Source organism: Takifugu rubripes, chromosome 5 (genome assembly GCF_901000725.2).
Source record: "Takifugu rubripes chromosome 5, fTakRub1.2, whole genome shotgun sequence".
NCBI classification, from domain to species: domain Eukaryota; kingdom Metazoa; phylum Chordata; class Actinopteri; order Tetraodontiformes; family Tetraodontidae; genus Takifugu; species Takifugu rubripes.
Genome location: NC_042289.1, coordinates 10685708 through 10706204, shown reverse-complemented (window position 1 = coordinate 10706204; position 20497 = coordinate 10685708). Strand labels below are relative to the sequence as shown.

Genomic DNA, 20497 nt, shown 5'->3' with positions numbered 1-20497 from the left:
TTGACGGACCCGCTGAAGAACCGCCCCAGGAGGGGGGGCGGGGAAGACGGGAGCGCTCGTTTAGTGCAGAGACGAGCTGAAAGACGGGCTCGCTGGAGTGAAGCGAGGCTTCCTTTAGCAGGCGCTAAATGATCTTTTTCACTTTGAAACTTAGAGGCAGGAGGAGGAAACCAGCCTCCCGGGAAAACCGGACATCTGTTTTGGAAAAAAGAACCAGGAGGAAGCGGAGAGAAGTGTTTGTGGACTCGGAGTTCTCTCTTCTTCACCCTGAGACTCAGAAGCTTCTATCTGGGATCTGGATCCCTCAGAAGCTCTGACACAAACAATGAGGATAAAAGTTCCCACCGTCTCCCTCCGCTGCGCCATGAAGGGGTGAAAAGCTCTTCCCTGAACAGAGAGAAACCTGTCCGGGTCACGCCTGCGGGAATGTTTTTATCCTTCATGCAGACGGAGGCTGAACGTGTCAAACCGGGGCCACATCGCTCCGCCTCAGAACAGTCGGAGTTCTTCTAACGTTAGCGTGACTTCAAGTCGCCGTTTTGCTGTTTCGCATCCGATTATGCAGATTTTTTTCTAAAAACTCGCCTCCATTTGGGAGAGAAAGGCTCAGCTGGGGCTATAAAACACTCCAACAAGAGCCATCCATCGTTGGGATCCAACATTCATCCTCCAACTTTAATATTCCTGCGTCTGTTTTACGCAGCGCTCGCGTGTGTTTTATTGCCCTAAATGTCTCTTTAATGCCGCCCGCGCGCCAGCCGGAGGAAATTAGCTGCAAAAGTAAAATAAAAACAAGGCCCATAATCATCCTGACGTTTATTTAGTGGCCATTTTCTGGATCTGAGAGCCGTTGAATAATAGAAAGTGACCAGACGCAGATGAAATGCTGTTTACACTCTGATGCACCAGCATAAACAATTTATACAGTCGGCGGATGAATAATTCATCTGGGCGGCTGCGCTTCGGTTTCACACTCAAAGTCTGCTCCGACTCCCACTTCCTGGAGAGGATTCCTGCGTGGAGCACAGCTTTCACGCCGTCGTTTCCCCGCTTGTGTGGCCGATTTCATGAGTAGCCTCGCTAGCTAGCCAATAAGATATTTAGACAACATTTAATAGGATGCGGAGGGCTGGATATTAATATTCAATAAATGGAAATGCGCCGCTTGTATACAGGCTAATTAGATGTCTGTGCTAGCTTATGCAGGGGCTTCAAATTGGGTTTTACACGCTGAAGAGCCAGAACACGGAGAAGCTAAAGACGTTAGCCTCGTCTGGTTCACAGCAGGTTTCTTCGTTAAAGAGTCGAGGTGGTTTCAGTTTCCTTCCAGGAGACGCAGATCCAATCCGCGTAAATGGGATCGGAGGCCTCCGGCATGACGCGGGACAAAAGGACCAAAGGACAACAAAGCTAGTTTGTCCCTCGCGCTGCATGTCACACGCTACGCTCGCGGAATGGCTAATGAACTCCCCTCTGTTTCATGCTAATGGTTACCGGGGCAATTTCATTCCCTCGGCCTTTGTGCTTAATTATCGATTGTCCCGAGAAGGTGTGGCGCTCGGAGGCGAGTAAACAGCAGGTAATTAGTGTTTTGAACCTTTGGCGAGATAACGCGCGGCGCTCCTCCGCTCGCGTGTCGGCCTTGTTGCTAACAGCGAGACGTGCGGCACGGTTCGCGTGAAACGGGAAGAATTGAAGCTTTTTTTGTAGTGAAAAACCAGTAAGATGAATCATCCGCATCAGCGTCTCAGGATAACGGCAGCGATGCATGCTGGGAGTCTTCCTTCACGCGTGGAAAGTAACACATGTGACTTCAGAAGAGGATCTTTTGTTTCTTTTCTCTCCCCCTCAGGATTTATCTGCAGATCTGCATGAAAAGACGTGTGATTCCGTCGTGTCCCAGAGGATAAACGGCTGGAATTAGGAATGATCTAGAAGGAGGGATTGTGATGCGGGCGACTGCCTCGGGCCACCCTCTGTCTCAGACGAGGGTGGAAAAAGAACATTTTCCTGGAGTGCTAACATCCCGAAGTGATGCCCACTTTGCCTCCAGACGTGTCCGCAAAAACTCATTAAGTCTTTTCCACGAAATTAAGATGAAGCCTCTTCAGATGCTCCTTCGGAATCACATTAATGAGGCATTTTCTTCCGTTGTGATTACATCTCCTTCGCCAAGCGATAGCGACACCGCGGCGCCACCTTTAGCGCCGCACGTGCTCACCGAATGGCTGATCTACGGAGGAGGCGCCGGTCTCAACGAGGGTTGAATTAGCATGTTGAATTAGCCAAATGCTAACCAGCAGGGCCAGAAGGAACCAGCACCCCCCCCCACCCCCTCACTACGGTCGCTGTGACACCGCTGTGTCATTGAATGCATCATTCATAGAAAACAGCAACAGAAAATGGATTTTTTTGGCGCATGTTACACGTTTAGAGGTAAAGCTAAACTAGATAAAGCTAACATGTGCACTTCCTGAAAGGAAACGACTGTATCTTCCCTCTGAAAAGCATAAAAGATTTATTTTTATTAATCCCAGCTCTGAATAAAAGATGCCTGCATGTGTGCAGGAGGCTAAAACCCGGTAACGACACACTCCGACCCCTCCTCCCTGCTAAAATCCTCCCTTTTCTTCTTTTTTTCCAACAGAAACAGTGAAGCCGACTGGATAATTCCAGTTTTAGGGGCTGATTTTATCTTGGGGCTTATCTCTCGTGTCGACGCTCCTCAATAGCGCCCTGCTAAGAAAACCCAATTATAAACTGTTAACCAGTAACACTGATATCTGCCCCGGAACAGAGACGAACGGAGCAGAATTGGAAGCCTTTTTTTTTATTATTATTATTTTTTTAAAAGAAAAACTAAAGATCTGAATCCTCGGAGCACAAACGCCTCCTCTGCTCCGATCTCCTGACTCGCCCGCTTCTAATGAGAAGCCGCCTGAAAATGGAACAAATATGCAACAACCTTCCCACCGTCATCGAACGGACGGGTGGACAGAAGGACGGGTGGACGACATCAGGGCTCGGCCGTCTCTCCCTGACAAACTGGCTCCTTGAGGAGCGCCAAAATTAAGGCGTCAGGTTGGAATCTGCAATTAACTCTCTGCAAGTTGACTACAACCCCCCCCCCACACACACACACACACACACACTCACACACACACACACACACACACACACACACACGGCCTGATGGGAATCTTGCATGCTCCAGGCGTTTCCTCGCTCCCTCTTCAAATGGCCCCTCGTTTTCTGGAGATTATACGGCGACGCAGCCAAAAAGAGAGCAAAATAATCTGGGGGGGGTGATGCCTGTGAGTGTGCTCTAACAGACCGTCCATTCAAAAGAGACGGAACACCTTTCCTTTAATTAATTCTGCCACTCCGGTCGGAGCCGCTCAGATTACACAAAGCAAATTGCTGCGTAATTACGTGCTGAAAGTTAGACGAGCGCGTCCGCGCCGCCGTTTCTACGGCAGCAGCTGCACAATCACATGCAAATTAGATTTGGGGGCCGTCGGCACTCACCTGCGAACCGCTGTGAAGGCGCCGAGGGGCATTTTTACCCACAGATCTCTCCCGCTCGTTAGCAGCGCGCGGAGATGGCCTAGCCGTGTTAGCGGCTAAACTGTGTAAGTGGGCGCCATTACCAGGGGTGCGTCCTGCCCCCCCGGGGGCCTCCCTGCCTTACTGGTTCCCAATACAACCCTGGGGTGGTGATGGAGGGCTGCATTTGCCCTGGAAACTCGCTGGTCTCTGAGCGTCCGGATTAGCGAGTAGCAGCGAGCTAGCTCTCCTGCCCCAGGCCGGCTTTCGCCTGCCATCCCTCCTCCTTCAACAAAACTCTCTTCCCACCCTTTTACTTGCCATTATTCTGTCCCCGTTACCCTGGATATCGCAGGGAAAAGTGGAATTATGGGGTGAGTGGACGAGCTGAGCGATGTCACCGGGCACTCGGGGCATCGTGGAGAGGCGAAGTGCTGAGTACACTGAAAAGGACGGACGCTTCGCAAAGAGAGCGATGATGGCGGAGAACCCCTGGGGGGTGAGGCACGTCGGAAATGGTCCGAGAGCGGCTGCATGGATCACAATTTAATGTAGACGATTCGTTCTGGCGCCCCCTAGCGGCGGGACTGCTGCTCGCTTTGGTTTGATTCACCTTTATTATTAGCAAAGTTTTAGCTGTGCACGTTCAAATGGGCTAGCTAGCCTGAGCCCACGTTTCTCTGAGGGGATACCGGCGGTGGCGCGTCACCTCCGGCTGCAGCTTCAGGCGTTTATTGACGGCGCTTCTCCACGTGACTCCAGGATGTGAAGCTTTCCGAGGCTGATATTTATTATTATGGCAGGAAATACGTAAAGTAACGGCACAGAAAGGAATGACTTGAGGACGTGGGACGCGTGACTAATTCCAGTCTTTATACGGGCGGCTGAGACGCGGCGGAACACTGTTCACCCACATGCTGCATTGTCAAGATTAAGCCTGTTGGACAGAAGCTCCCGTGGTATTTAATCAGCTTCCCCAGGCCATTAGCCCAGCATGGGGGGGGCAAACACCCAGTATTGTCTTCTCTAACTCTGCACTGTCTCTTATTAAACCAGCATGACAAGAGCAGACATCAGTGTGTGTGTGTGTGTGTGTGTGTGTGCGTGTGTGTGTGTGTGTGTGTGTGTGTGCGCGTGTGTGTGTGTGTGTGTGTGTGTGTGTGTGTGTGTGTGTGCGTGTGTGTGTGTGTGTGAACCACTATATTCTTGCTAAGTCCACTGAGAAAAGGTGCATCAATGACTGTTCCGAGCCTCCGACGAGGACGTTTTCCGGCCGTTCGAAAGATCATTACGAGGAATTTGAATGACCTATTTGACCTTCGATGCCGTTGGCGGTCCCGACGCATCGTTGACGTCCTCAGGACGTCTTCCGCTCCGAACAAAGCCCGCAACGCTTCTACGCGTTCAGGATTTATTCCAGAGTTATTACAGTTATTACAAGGTGAATAAAGGCGTCAACAGATGTGGACGGTCGGACAACGTTCCCGTCCTCCGTCCGCGTTTGATGGAGCGTTCGTTGTTCTGGTTCCGCGGCCGACAGTAGATGTTAATATCGAAATCGAAGGACTTCGTTAGCGGCCGTTATTAGCGCGCTGATTAGCTGACTGTCGTCACTGTTTCTCTCGCCGGCACAGCCGAACGCCTCCCGGCACACGGACGCGCTGGGATTTGTCCCGTTTCGAGCAGTGACGAAGCAGGGACGGGACTCGCCGACTCAGCAGTTCGGCCGATGTGGTTGAGCTACTAAACCTGTCAGATGCGATGGCGGCCGGCCGACGTAGCGAACAGCTGAAGGCTAAATGCTAATAAAAGCGCTAACAACAGGACAGCCAACTCCAGAATCCCGAGGTCTTTAAACGCAACGGTGCGCTACGCTGAGCTTTAACCCGGGTAAATTAGCGGTTGTTTTCACTTTTCCAGGCGCCTACAAGCACTGGTTCCAGTTAATGAGGTGCAGAAGGAACCGTGCGCTCCAGCTGTTGTGGCACCTTTAAGCTGTCAGATTTAAACAGGACCGCAGACTTCCTGTGTGATATTCCTGTTCTTAGGATGAGACGACCGCAACGCTATCAGCTCTCACCCTTTCATCTCAGATGGAGAGACTTCAAAGGCGGGTGGTACGGAAAGAAAAGACGCCAATCAAATGACTTTTTGTTCCTATAGAGCTCGATCCCGACGTTCCGAGTAAGACGGCGAGCAGCCCTCGTCCCGCTGTCCTCCCGGCTGTTTCTTTGTGCGGTTCTGTTATGTTAGCGATCCAGAGCCCCTCAGGGGACGACACAGAAGATTTATTTTGTTCAATACAATGTAGGCCACAAGCCTGGAAGCAAGGGTCAGAAGTCCCGCTGAGCATTCGCCGGCTAGCGCTGGCAGCAAATCTGAGAACGCGCCAAAGCGAGGCTCAAGAGTTTCACGCTCTGCTAGCACGCGCGGGGGGAAAACAAAGAAAAACCACACGGACAAAGGATCACGTTTCTCTCCTTCCAGTGAATTGAAGTCATCCTTCATTCAGTTCCCATTTAATAAAACAAATATGTTTAGGGGGCAGTTAGCTGTGGGTGTGAATGAAGGCGGCTTTATTGTGTGCCACATAGCCCAGAATGCGCCACTGAATGGGTGATATAAGGAGTGCAACACCCTACAACAGCTGCGATGGTACGTTCCGGTCCTCTACTTAAATACACAAGCTTGGATTTGAGGTTTAAAGTCCAGTTTGTGGCTAATATGCAAACCAAATCTAAAATCCGAGGTTCTCCCGGGGAACCCCAAACGTGTTGTGGTCATAACGACGGCGATCTCTAATCTGCCCAACAGAGTCAAGAGCCGGTTCGATTAGCTGGCTGAATGTCTGCGTAGGGTTGCCACGGGAAACGATCTCGCCTTGATCAGCAGATCTGTTGAAGATGGAATTAAAGTTCAAATGATACCCAGTCAAACGGAAGAAAGCTGGAGCGGTATGAGTGGATGAAGGGAAATTCCTCTAAAGAGATGAAGAAACTGGACGTCAGTGTCAGAGGATTAAGAGCCCCCCCCACCACCCCACCCCCCCGGCTCGGGCCTGTCAGCCTCATTGATAAGAGTGACCGGACAGCGCGGCCCCTATCAGGACAGACGCGGCGAGTATTAGCACAGACAAGCAGGTATCACCGAGAGGACAGGACTGAAGGTGGCTATTAGCATATCCCCTCATTAGCATATTAACGGTGTGCATGAAAATGGGGCTCGTGCACTCGCCCAAATTAAACCGCAGTTGCCGTCCAAGGTCGCCGCTGTGCTAACAGTGATCCTTCAACAAAGGTACGTCCCCTCTTCCAAGCGCCTGCATTCAACCCGGGAAAGTGCGAGAGAGCATCGGCTACATAATTGAGTCTTTTGTGCGAGTGCGAGGGTGTTTGCTGTATTTGATCTGCGTTTCCTTTCATGCTCCGAGTCGGTGTCGAGCGCTGGGATCACCGCGCTCGACACCGCCGGATATCCGAAGCAAATATTTAGCAGCACATTCCCAAAATAAAGTGGCTGAAGGCTACGCTGACAGCAGAGGCATCGCTTAATTAAGAAGGCGGAAAGAAAAGCACAGATTTGTCCGCTGCTAGCTTGTTGGCTGCTAGCTTATTTCGCTCAGCTGCAACCGTATTTCCAGGTCTCGAGAATCACGTCAGACTCACAGACAGGTGATTGATCAGTCAGAGCGAAGGGTTAAACCCGGCTCTCCGTGAGCCCCCGTCTCCCCGCTGCACGTCCGGGTGTGGCAGCGTTCCCCGGATAGGCGAGGTGTCTCTGGAGGGTTCGCTAACGTCCACGGCTGAAGTTCGTCCCCATCTGAGTCAGCTGCATTCCCACTCGCGTCCCAGGATCAGAGCGAGGACGGAGAGCTGCTCTTCATCATCTGCTCTTCCTCCTCATTTAAGTCAGCACATTCCGGCCTGTGGGAACGCCGGGGTGCAGAGGTTAAAGACTCCGCAGAGCCACTTCTGGCCTTCGGGGAACGCTCCGTGTCGTCTGTTTGGTTTCCACTTTGGTGTTGCCAATTAATCCTGAATTTCTTTGTGAGCTGGAGCCGAGTTTGATGGATAAACAACGCTGCGGTGCATAATTTAGCGGAAACACAGCCCCCCCCCCCCCCTCCCCTTCCTCTCTGGGTGGTTTTCCTGCATAACCGCGAGGATCTGAGCAACGTTCCGGCGCGAGGACGCCGGGAAGCGGATGAATTAACATCTCTTTGTCGTCGACCGCCAGCAAGTTTAAACATGCAGATGCGATCGCGACGCGTCACCTTTAGTCATAAATACTGGATTATGTGCTGCTCTGCATTATTCATGCCTGTGGACCACCGCGGCATTTCATTGGCAAACCCAGACAAAGGCCTCGCTGCCAAGAGTTACGGCGGGCTGCATCATTTTTAATAGCAGGGGAAGAAAAACCGGAATAAGGAGCAACGAGGATCCAGCCGGCTCCAACTCTTCCTGAAGAGTCCTCGAGAAGAGCTGCTGCTGTGCTTCATGGAGTCCGCCCATCCCCCGGCGGAGGCGGGAGGGGATCGATGGCGCGTAAACAAATCCGAATGTTGGCGTGTTCCCGTGCGCGTCACGTGTGTATTTGCTCAGCTAAAGCGTGTTTGGCATCGGTTGGGTTCTGCCCTCGGATCCGACCAGAGCCGCTTTCTGCTAACCAGACAAACACACGCTGACACGTGGATAATTCCTCCGTCCGAGCGCCTTTGCCTCTTCGGGAGACGAAACAAAAAGCGACGCGAGCGTGAGGGAAGCGGCCGCCTGCCGCCACCCCGGCAGACCCGATCGGCTCCAGCGCCGCGCTCCGCTTCGAGGACGTTAGCTGCAGCCCGGGCCCCATAAACTTTTATGTTTGGCGGCAGAAGCCATCAAAAGATGCGGTTTGCGTGTTTTTCTGCGTCCTTTCTGGAGGGACAAAGGCACCATCACGCTCGATATTCAGCGTTAGCCGGTTTGTGCGCCGCGGCTGCTTGACGGGCGTGTCTGTAGAGGCAATTTCTGACCTTGGGGGGCGCATTAAATCAAGGTGTCGAGGTATTCGGTGATAAAGAGGGCAGCCGAGGCGGCGTGCTTTTTTGTCGATGAAAGGTAAAGACGTGTCGACGGGCGTGACTTTATCTCCTGGCGGCTCGTCAACGTAGGCGTGGATCCGGTGGTTAGCGCGGTGATCGGTGAGCAGAAACGGCACCTGAGTGCGAGGGAGGCGACGCAATCAATGCTAGCGTCCGCGTTTCTCGCACACATGTGCAAAAATGCCGGAGCTCCGAGGTTACCGGGATACCAGAGGCTCCAAGAGCCAAGCTAACGCTAATACGGCCGAGCATCCTGCGCGTTCAAGCAGTCGGGGTGACACATTCGTTTGGTCCACATCCACTACTGGATTTGTGAAACTTGTCTTATATTTGGGAAAATGCAAATTAAATGTTGTCGCGTTAAAAAGAGGTAAAAAAAACCCAAAACATTGGTGGAGAAACGGTTACTTGGCTGATTCGTTCTCCCATAACTTTCCCCCTTAACCGTACAGGTTACAAATCGGATGCTAATGTCTCGTCTCTTTAAACTCGTATTAGCGACAACAGCAACGTGTTTGTGAGCTAACAGCTAACGTTCCTCTAACGGCCTTTTATAGATCAGACCCAAAGTCTCAAAAGGTTTTTTCTCAACGTTGCGATTTGATTTTTTTTCTCGACGTTCCGACTTATTTCCCGAAGCGCACGGTGAAAATAAACTCCTCTGGTTGTTCTCTCATGGGTGACCCCAACACGCCCCCGGGCGGCCTGACCTCCACCCCGACGGCCCGCTCTCATCGCCAGACTGCAGCTTTATTTTCCAAAACAGCGACTGACGCCACGCGGAACCACGGGCGGATTATCCACGGAGAACTGGATGGAATGAGGGATGTGAGTTCTCACGCTTCAGAGGGCCGCGGGCGCCGTCCTCTGATAGGTTTAAGGGATCGATGTGCAAAAGAGCTGTTTTAAATCAAGGCCTTCAGATGTGGTTCCGTATCCCGAGAAACGCTCTCTGGCTACATTGTTCCTCGTCTCACATGCCATCAAACCCGACGTTCTTTCCCATAATCGCACCGGAACGACGGGAGTCCCGTCATTTTCTCCACACGACTTTTCTCCCGAGTTATTTTGCGGGAAATTGACAGAACTTTTTTTTTACATTTGCAGCTTTTAGCCACTTAGAGAAATGACACGGGGGAAACAAAAGAGCAGCACGTCGGACTCTGCTGGCGAGCACTTATCCGGGTCAGGGGCCGCGGCGCCTTTCAAGTGTCTATTGAGCCCACCCCCCCATCAGCCCCAGACGTGGCGACATTCAGAGAGAGACGGAAAGGATGGAAAAGCTAAAGGAACGTCATCGGCTGCTATTAACTGCTGGGACGGAGCGCTCCACCTGAGCTTCCCGGATCTAGAACTTATATTTGGGACGCCAACGGAGGCAGCGCGAGCAGGATCAGGACGCCGTGTGTCCGGGTTGTCCCTTCATGGTCCGCGCCTCACACAGGGGGACGGTCAGATGGCCGCCGCGCCGGAAACGCCCCCTCAAACACGCGTCTGGCGGCGACGACCCATCTGCTCGTCAGCGATGGGACGACAGGAGCCAACATATGCCGGCGGATTACGCCGGATTCTCGAGGTGTGGGAGCGTTTCCTCTGGTGTTGCTTAACTAATTATCAGGCCTCATTAATTTTCAAAACCCCAGAAGCCTTTGCTGAATTCGCCCGGCGCGCAGTGTGTGTGTGTGTGTGTGTGTGTGTGTGTGTTTGTTCCCGTAAAAGTGAGGTGTGGTAGAAAACAAATGGAAGTTTGCCCCCAGACGCTGGAGGAGCCTCATTTGCATTCAGCAATGGTATCGGAAATTTGGAGAATGTTAATTGGAGACAACGTGTTAAGAGGCAGATTTGGTCTGACGCTCGCTAACATAATAGCATCACGGGTGAATCCATTATTACGACCTGCTGGGGGGGTCCAGAAATACAGATGCCAAACATCGGTCCGGGACAAATGAGCTGCGGTGGTCTTTCAGCCGACGCTCCTGATGTCCAACGGCGGACATGTTGGCAAAGCCCCCGATTGTCCCGGGTCCTCGGCCCCCGCCAGGGCGACGCAGCCCAGACCGCTGGTGTGAAACTAGCACGACAACCTCATTTCCTTTGGTTCTGCGGAATCAGACATCCCGCTCAAATCGGGCATGACGGGAAAAGATTCCGAGTCCACGGGGACACCTGGGTCACATGACCGGCGTGTCGCACCTGGACAGAATGAAAACGCCTTCACACCGAGGTCAAACCTCATCGCTGTGACGACAGGGCGACCTTGAGCCCGACCCGGAGCGCCCCCTCCTCCTCCGCCCTGATCGATGCGGACAGTCCCGTCCACGCCCCCCCCCCCCATTCCAAAGTGAACTTGTGCTCATTTAAAAATCAATTCATACTTAAGATTCCGCCGCCTCGTAGGCAGGAATCAAATTGGAGGTCGATCAGAGAGCGACTGGTGGGAGACGAGCGTGCACGGGCGTGCACGAGCCGTTTGGGATGCACGGAATGATTAACTGCGAATCTCGCGAACTCAAGAATTCAGAAGAAGGTGCTGGTGGAACGCCTGGAGTCTGTAAGGAGGGACGAAGGACCCAAACCAACATCTGGCACTGAGAACCAAACCGGAAGCTTCCGACTCGGAACGCTTGTGATGTTTTTCTCTTTTTTTTCCTTCTTCGAGGCTTTTAGGTCGACTTCATGTTCAGAACATGTTAGAACTGCAGCCCTTGTTAATGCAGACCTCTGTCATCGCCATGGTGATTGCCATGACCCCCCAAACGAAGAGACAGGATGTTCTCGTTCTCAATTCCTTTTTGCTCTCTGTGACTTAATATATTTTTCATCCTATTTAGATCAAATCAACGTCAATTAGGAACAAATGAGCAGATGAGGACGAGAATAACAAGATCTGGTTTCACCCGTCCGACCAGTCGAACATCGATCAACTCGTTTTTTGCACAATCCATCCCAAAATTTTCAAAAACCTGTCAAAAGTTCAACATTTGGGGGGGGGGGACCAACATGTTTAGCAGCGTTTGATGAACATTAGCGGTTAATCTCTAATGCTAATAATCCACGATATCCAGGGGAAACAATCGCATCCTGCTAAAACCATTAGCAATTAGCATAATCCCTAAAAGTGTTCTTTTGAATTTAATTTGCTTAATCCGACTCTCAGTGGAGTTGGTGGATGCCAAAGATCTCGTTAAAGCCTCCGGAATTTCCCGGCACCAGGAGGCTGCCGGTAAAGATGCCGATAAAATGACGCTCTGCTGTAACTTCCCTGACCTGTGTTACACCTGCGGCCCAACTCAACTGTTTGGCGTTCGGGGACAGCAGTGATTGGTTTAGCAAAGTCTATTTTCCAGCAACTCCCGTTCCCTCCAATTCCTCACTCCTTTAACGAGGAAGCTAGCCCTGATGCTATCTGTGGCTCGCGGTAATTCCCGCAGGTGCAAAGCAAAATGTCAACAAGCTGTCGCGTTACCGGGCTGTGAGGCGTATCGCCGCTTTATTTTGAAAACCAGCCAGTTGGTGCCAAATGTAGCCACAATTATAGTCAATAGACACCCGCTGTCAGGAACTGTCTGGAACATTTTGGGTTGTTGGGCAGTGATGCTGCAGGGTAGTTGTAGCTCCGCTGTCTGAAGCGCTCAGCGTCTCAGCGAGCTGCGTTTGTCGAGCACAGCCTCCCGTTCCTCGGGAGGGAAGAGGAGTCGCTGCCGCTGCTGCCTCGCTGGAGCTTTGCCCCCTCGTACGTGATGCATTTTTGCGACACCACAGTTCCCCGACACCATAATTGGGAGTCGTTTCTGCCGTTTGGACCCGGGGTTTCCTCAGGATTAAACCCACAATCCCGCCCGTTCTGATGGTGAAATGTCATTTTCAGGCAAATAAATCAGAACAAAGCAGATTTAATTTGAGGCCTACCTCAGCAACAAGGTGGAGCTCTATATCAGGGATATTAATCTAAAACAAAGCCTTTAGCTCATCTGAGGCTAAAAGAGCCGCTCCGTCGGCTCAGTCCCGACCATATGTAAGACATATGTTGGGTGCAGTTTACACATCTAATCCTCAACTCCCGCCGCGTCGCGCTGAGCTAAAATTATTGGGAACAGAGCCCCCTGTGGTGATCTGCAGCATGAATGTGTAAACAACATAAAGCGAGGTGGCACTTCAAAGGCGTCGGGACAATCGCAGCAAACAGGATCCTGGAAGCCGGCGAGCGCGTTTGTCTTTGTTTGCGACCGTGACTTAGGGGTGTTGGCACAGGAATTAGCTCGCACCTCCGGAGTCCCAGCACGTCCATAATTGAATGAAGTCATGGGATTATCGCAGGGACGGGAGATCAGACCTTAAAGATCAAAGAAAAGGTCCACAAACATCAAAGGAAACTACAAATCCCAGGCTCTAACGGTCATAATTCCGCTACCTGTACGATCCAGTCCAGAACCTTCCGCTACGGAGCCTCGCTGGAACAAACTCCCTGCAGTCCCTGTTTGTTGGCCTCGTGACCATTCCTGTCAGGGTTTTTTCTTCCCGATGAACAAATGTAGCCCCGTGTGCCATGAGACCACGTCCCTCACAGCCAATCAGGAGCCGGCACAAGTGCTCCGGGAGACGTGGAAGGGAAATTGGAATCTTGACAAGTATGATGGACAGGCGCGTTTGTCCCAGGGTAGTCTTATTTGCAGAGATTTAAAGATGCCCGTGAACCCGGCAGAATCATTGTTCCTCCGGAGCAGAAACACATCAGTGCGTTTCCACGGCGAGCAAATGTTCTTGCGGGGGAGACGGATCCCTTTGGGCATCAAATGACCGTGGCTTGTGCTTTAGTTTGGCTCCTAAATAAATAATTGAAGAGATGAAGCTGCGTCCTTTGATTTCAGACAATCTGTCCATGTCGCGGAACAAAAGAACACGGGTCCGGCATTCTATCGGACTGTCGTCTCGGGAGACGGAAGCTTGGAAATCTGTCTGCTGTGATTGACAGAAAAATAAAGCAGAACTGAGCCGCCATGCTAAACTGTAACCCGCGGCCATGTGGTGGCAACGGAGGGAAATTAAATTCCTACTTTAAGTAAAATGGACTTCCACTTGAAAGGAGAGGAGAGAAGGATGGGAATTTATTCAGAAAATTACCAAAGACGCGATGAAACTGGCTCCAACCATCAGACTGTTTCATGCAAATATAAATGGAGCATTTTCTTGCTTTTATTTGGTGTGTGTGTGTGTGTGGGGGGAGGGGATGGGCCTCCAGAAACCAGACCAGCACCGTTCAGGAACCCTGCTGCAGTGTGTTGTTGTTGTTGGTCATCACAAGTGCCGCCGCTGCCGCAGTCTGAAGCTGTGCTGGTCCGAACTGGGCAAAGAGCCCAAAAATCTGAGTTGCCTCCGTTTAGACAGAAAACGGCTTCAACAAGATGAAACCAGCAGCGAGCTGACGCGAGCGGTCGCTCAGGGAGACGCTCAAGCTAACCGACGACTGACAGCACTTCAACATCGGCACCCATAGATGTGCTTCCAAAATGTTTCAACAGCAGAAGGACTTGGAGCACGTGCACACGCACACTCCATTAAAGGACATGCGCGCTTTGGCTGTGGTTAATTCAAGTGTAACGGGAAAGTGCAGTTTTGAGTTGGATGATTGCAAAGCTACTTATCGGTGCTCCAACATTACACTCCACAATCAGCTCCACAACTCTTCTGTGGCCTCACTGCTGGAGGATGGAGGTGACTCCCACGCCACACCGGTCCCACCGGCGGCGTCCAGGTCCGTGTATTGATTTGTAAAGTACTCCTGCAGGAGCTGAGGTGGCAGGAAGGGAGGGGGGGAAATGAGCAATATTGCATCTAAAGAGACGCTGGAACAAGGAATAAACATGATTGCTCCTGTGGCCATTGAGGTCTCAGAGCACTGTGATGCTTTGGGGGGATTTAATCAAGTGGGGGACCAAAAAAAAAAAGGCTGCCCACTCTTCTGACGACACAGGGGGTAGGGCGCTAATTAAAAAGTTTAATTCCACAACCGCGGCGCCGTCATTGCAGCACTGCGAGGTGCTTCCCTGTGAGGGTTGGTGCCGTCTTATCAGGCGCGGGCAGATCCTGTGGCGTGGGGGACGGGGAGGCGCGGCGGCGGCACGCGGGCCCGGCCGGAGGGGATGCTGGGGAGACACGGCCCACCGTTTTGCTCTTTTTGCCATCTCCCGGCTGAGTAGAGTCAGGTGAGGTGAGTGGAGGGCTAACCTGCGCGGGACGCGACTAAGAGGGGCTAAACGGGGATAAACGCTGGATTTAGCCTCAGCTGCCGGGCTTGGCAGTGCATCCGTGTCTCCAATCACGGCTCCCAGCCCCCCCTCCCGGTCCCGTCCAACAACCACAGGTTCCAGGTACGCCACAGCCTCTCCCTCTAAGCTCTCTGATGCCGCTTCAATAAATAACTTATTAAAATCCTTCAGAATGTCCGTCAAAGAAAGGACTTGTTTGATAGGAACGCTCTGTCTAACCTCGTCCTGGCAGAATCTGCGTATCAAAGCGTGGTACCCAGTTTGGGAATGAAAGGCTCTTTGAAGGGAATTCTTCCAAAAGGCTGTATCTCGTAGCACATGGGTATATGATTAATAAAAAATATATATTTTCAGACTGTCGGAGCAGGAATGCGTCCCCTGAGACCAATCACCAGTCAGCTGACGGCTTTTCAAGCTCCTCTCGGACTGTTTGGATTTATACGCACTTCGCCTCATCTTTAACGGCGCCGGGGGATGAGGCGTCATTTTAATAACGTTCAGGTGTCAGAGCTCTGAAAAGCTCAATAAAACTTTGATTCCGGGGCGGCGCTCGCTGATTTACTTCAGGTAAAAGGTACAAACACGAAGGCCTTCTTTGGACGCTCTTCTCTCAGCGTGACGAATCTCCCGTCGCGCTATTTTAAAAGATGCTAACGTCCTGCTAGGCGGGAAGTTCGTCATTTACATTCCGGGAGAGGCTCGTGCCCGCGTCGTCTCATCTTCCCGCCTTCAATATTGTCATTGGGAGTTGTTTGATTACGTCCAGCACGTAAATTGATTTTATATCTCATTAATCATCCGCGGGGAAACACGAGAGGGGGTAATTCACGGCTGCTGCCACGTTATTGGCCCGCGCATGATTGTGAAACTATAAACAGCCTTGTTCGTACACACAGATTAATCGGCTGGAGGAGTCGTTCCACTGGATTGTATTTCATCATTTAAGTGGATTTATAAACCGTTTGTGCACCGATTCCTGCGTGTGTGTGCGTGTGTGTGCGCGTGTGTGTGGAGTGGATATTACGGGGGTGTATCGCCGCCTGTCAGATTATTGAATATGTGTTCAGCTGGGTGGTCCTCACTCTGACACAATACTGATACAGTCAAATGTGGCTCCGAGCCCATTCAGATGGATTATACTCTCCACTTCTCACCATCTTGAGTTGGTAACCATGGCAACATGGCCACTGTTTACAGCATTGCTGCACATTTGGAAATTGTGACACGTCCAACTGTTTGTCTGAAACATCTGGAGTCTCCAGAAGAGGCTGCTGTGGGCTCTAAATACCTCTATCGCCCCCACATGGTTGGGCTCAGTTAGTGATTAAGCCCCGCCTCTGGATTCATTCAGACTCACCAAAAGGTCAATTATAACGTACCAACGGTGGTTCCTTTAGCCAGCAAAACCCCCATTTTCAAGTGTTTGAGCGTAGCATTTCATCAAAGACGAACAATATCACATAGGAAGCGTTCACGCTTCGGCAGTCAGAATTGCTTAATTGCGCCTCTATTGCGTAATTTCCTGATTAGAGGGCACATTTGTGGACACAATGGCTCCACACCAGCCTCTTTCAGCGGGAAGAAAAGCCATTCTGACTCGGTGGGAGAGGAGCGATTGGACCCTGACTCTGCTCTGCTGACTGTCCGGTTCACACTTGAACGCAGAGCAGAATTCCATTGAGCCTCAGCAGATGAGAAACCTTCTGCCTTCTGCTGTTTTATTTGATGCTTCTCAACTGGAATTAATCTCTCAGGCACACTTTGGAAACTTTGGAGTTATTTTTAACATCCTGAGGCTGATACTGTTAGTCATGTTAGCTTGAATGTCAAGGACGGTTTTGTGATTGTTTTTACTTGCGTGTTTACTTTTTCTTGCCTTCACAGTTCAGTAACCAGGTTAGCTACAGGAAGGAATTCAACTCCTTTTAATGTGCACTCGTACCTGTTCTATCCACCCCTGGTTAGCCGACAATTTAGGAAACACAAGCAATACAACTGCTGCTAAAAAGCTCAAAAGTGATGAAATTATGACGCGTTGCCAACGGTTTGATTTCCCAACGAAACACGCTAAGCTCCTTAGCTCCAATTAGCTTGTCCATAACAGGTGTGAAAGACTCGTCGGAATCAGATCCTGATAAGTGATCAATAATTAATCACTCCTCCGGTGCATTTTATAATGCACTTTATCTTTCCGATAAACTGCACAGACAGATGTTACCGATCAGCACTCAAATGTTTCTTCTCGTCTTCCAATTCCCTGATTCCCGCTCAAGTCGACAGATAAGTGGCGGCGGCGGCGGCTACATTAGAGGTGCCAACCGGCTGAAGTAAGACCTCTATGTACAGTAATAATATTGCAGCAAGGCAGCACAAATTGTCACCTGTCGCCTCTACAGAAAACCCATTTGTCCGTGTAGAGAGTGAGAGGTCGTATTTTCCACCCAGGATCTGCGTGTTCCGGTGGATTGGACCCAGTATAAACCCGATGTGGGTCAATCTGGCTGCACGAATCCAGGAAAAACAAAAAAACTGCAATGAAGTGTCCTTCATCCCTTCATCCTGACGACTTTTGTCCGGAGCCTCACAGGAAGTGGAGGCAACAACGGCCCAGAAACAGGCAACACGAAGAGGATGTTCAGGATCCTTCTGCTCGGCCTGATCGGGACGCCGACAGGACGCCTCGGGCCTGGTCCTTCTGTCGGTCCCCATCAAACCGTGGAGCAGGTGGTGCTCCGAGGACGCCGGCTCCTCCAACATCTGTGCACGAGCGCAATTTCACGTCTATTAAACGCACATTAGTCGGGGCGATTTGGACTGTGAGAGGCGGAAAAATGATTCATTTAGAGACAAACAAAAGGCGCCGGGATGAGAGGGAAGCGCCATTAGACGTTGTTAAGCATTTGACCTCTGCCCTCTGGCGATCCAGATGTGTCTGACTCCATCGGGAGAGACACACTTCAGCCGGGCTTTTTTTTTAAAAATCATTTGCCCCGCTGGTTAATGAGCCTTCCAGTGGCAACACGAGCAGACAGCTTGAGTTAACACACCAAACAAGCCGCCCAGAGATCCCGCGTCTCCGCAGTGATGGAAGCAGATGCTCCACCATTAAGGCAGGCCAGACTTCCACGGAGAAGCAGAAGGACCCGTGAGTCAGTGTCGTCCTCCTCGGCTCATCGGTTCTGTCAGAAAATCCGGGTCTCCTCTCGTCAAACAACATTAACGCCCCGAGAGCCAGACCTGACTGTGACTGACGTCTGGATAAACATGGAAACGGAACAGAGACCCAGCTGGTCCACCGACCTGCGCACAAACACAGCTGATGCGTTCAGGGTCCGCCTGGAGAGGTGAACAGGTGAACTTCCGCCTGACAGAGCCGCCTCTGCAGGGCTGCACGTGCGCAGCATCACCATCCGCACATATTTCATCTGTTAATCCGACAAAAAAAAAAACTCAAACAGATGCAGAAGTTCCGGCTGCAAAATGGGTGTTCAGTACAGAACGTTTGCTAGAGGAACCTTCTCTCTCACCATCGAGTGTTCCAGCAACACAGACGACAATTCAGAGACATCCCATCAAAAAAAGAGATTCTTTTTCATCTCTTTCTGCTTAAATAAACACATAAATGAACTTGCATCACAGACTTCCCTGTGTGTTCTGCTGCTTAAGAACTCACCGGTACCAGTCCAGGCCCTTCTCGTAGTTCCTGTCAAAGAAATGCGGCTCGTTTCCCACCGCTCTGACGTCGGGGTGGACCCTGAGGGCCTCCAGCAGGGCCCTGGTCCCCCCTTTCTTCACGCCGATGATGATGGCTTGCGGGAGCTTCTTCACGCCGTAATCCAGGGTGCAGTTGGCCCTCAGCTCGCTGTCCGTGGTGCTGAGCTCCGGCCGCTCCCTCTCCGGCGCGCCGCTCGGCTCCGCGGCGGCTTTGGTCGGAGGCGCCTGCGTCCTGATCCAGTCCGCCGTCCTCTCCTCGGCCTCGGCATGCGCCTTCAGGGGGAACACCGGCGTGGTCCTCTCGGCCTCGGTGAAGTGCGCGATGCCCTGAGAAGAGGAGTAAAGTTTCTCCCTCAGTGTCACCAAAGTTGCCTCCTCCGTCACCAGCCGGCCCTGGAACACGTAGTTCTCCTGCAGCGGGAACCGCAGCGAGTTGTAGCAGCTCATGAGGCTGTAGAACAGGTAGGTGACCGAGAGGGACAGGGTGAACATGAATAAGATCTTCCGGGGCACTTTAGAGGTGAAAGCCGAGGTGCTGGACCAAAATGCCATCTCTGACAGCAGCGATCCTCTCACAGAAGTGGCCAGACATGTTTCCACCCCGAGTGTTGCATGGACAAAAATCACCGGCGAGAATCGGTCCGTGTCCGCGCTGCTGCCGCTGAGGGAAGCCTGAAGCCGCTCCGATCCGAGCCGAGCCGAGCCACTCGCATCTTTATGAGACGGCTCTAATTCCGGGGAAATACCTCCTCTCCCGCCTCCCCGATCGGTCGACGCGTTATTCCGCCGCCGGTGCCAGTTTTCTGGGGTCAACTTGCTGAGATAGAGACCATCCAGGCGTCTGTGAAGGTGTCAGATAAAGGAGGAGAAAGCAGCGATGCGCAGGGATGAAAGTGCGCTCCTGTCCGAACTCCGCTCCGCCGCTTCACACACCAGTCACATCCATCCACGGATGCGCGCACCGCCTCTCCCGCCGCTCCTGCTCGCGTACTTTCCAGAGAAAGTCTGCATCCTGCTCCTCCTCGCGCGGTCCCGGCTCCTCCTCCGGCTGCCCGCCGTCCCTCACTCCCTGCGCGGGTCCTCCGGTGCGCACTGGCCGCCTCAACCGCGTTCCAGCGAGTCGCCGCGCCAACACGCAGCGCGTTTTTTATCTGCGCGCAAGCGGAGCTCCGGACGTCAGCCTTCCCGTCCAGACACCGTGACGCGAGGCTGCTTCTGCTCCCACTTGGGCACGGATGGAACCGGAACCTGACGTCTTATTTCAGATGATGCGTCTCTGTTATTAAGTTCGGGAATGGACTCCGTCGGCGAGACACGATTCAGATGGAGATGGTTCCACACAAAGCTCGTGTCTGCACCCTGCTGGCTCCGACCGGAGCATTGCAGATGAAACCAAAATCACCCACATGCTTCTGAAAACCGCTACCGATAAAACTCGTGGTGTTCTGAGCCGCGATGCTTTCATTTGCCTTTGCTTTTATCCAGGCCTACACATGGAGCACGTCAGCAGCCTGTAATTGGGATACTCAGCAGACCTGAACGTCTTCGCCGTTGCTGGGCGAGGATTTTAAATTGCACCACTGACGCTGATTCACCTGTTATGTGAGGAGAAAACCTCCATTTTTAGTTTTAAAATACCAGGAAATGTTAGCAGAGCGCTGCCCCGGTAGTCCTTTGATGTTGTCCTTGAACTCCTCGCCAACTTCTTTAAAACGACGCCGTGACCCCGGCCGACCTCGACCAGGAAGTGTTTCCAGGGGTTAAACGTCAGGAAAGTCTTTGCGCTAATGTTTTATTAGCATTGACCGGGTGGACACAAGTTTCTGCCAGAGGGAAACTTTAATATTTTCCAACTTTCGGTATAGACGATTTCTGGCGCCCTCTAGTG

The 20497-nt window shown here is 51.9% G+C and overlaps 1 protein-coding gene across 1 annotated transcript in view; it reads right to left on the bottom strand.

The window, feature by feature from the left end:
* The window catches only part of hs3st4 (heparan sulfate (glucosamine) 3-O-sulfotransferase 4), a 38869-nt gene extending 18882 nt beyond the window's left edge, over positions 1-19987 (bottom strand). Inside the window, exon 1 of the mRNA XM_003964775.2 lies at positions 18569-19987. Coding sequence (XP_003964824.2) covers positions 18569-19161 — 593 coding nt within the window. The 5' untranslated portion in view covers positions 19162-19987. The remainder of the gene's footprint in view (positions 1-18568) is intronic.
* Positions 19988-20497: the final 510 nt, after the last annotated feature.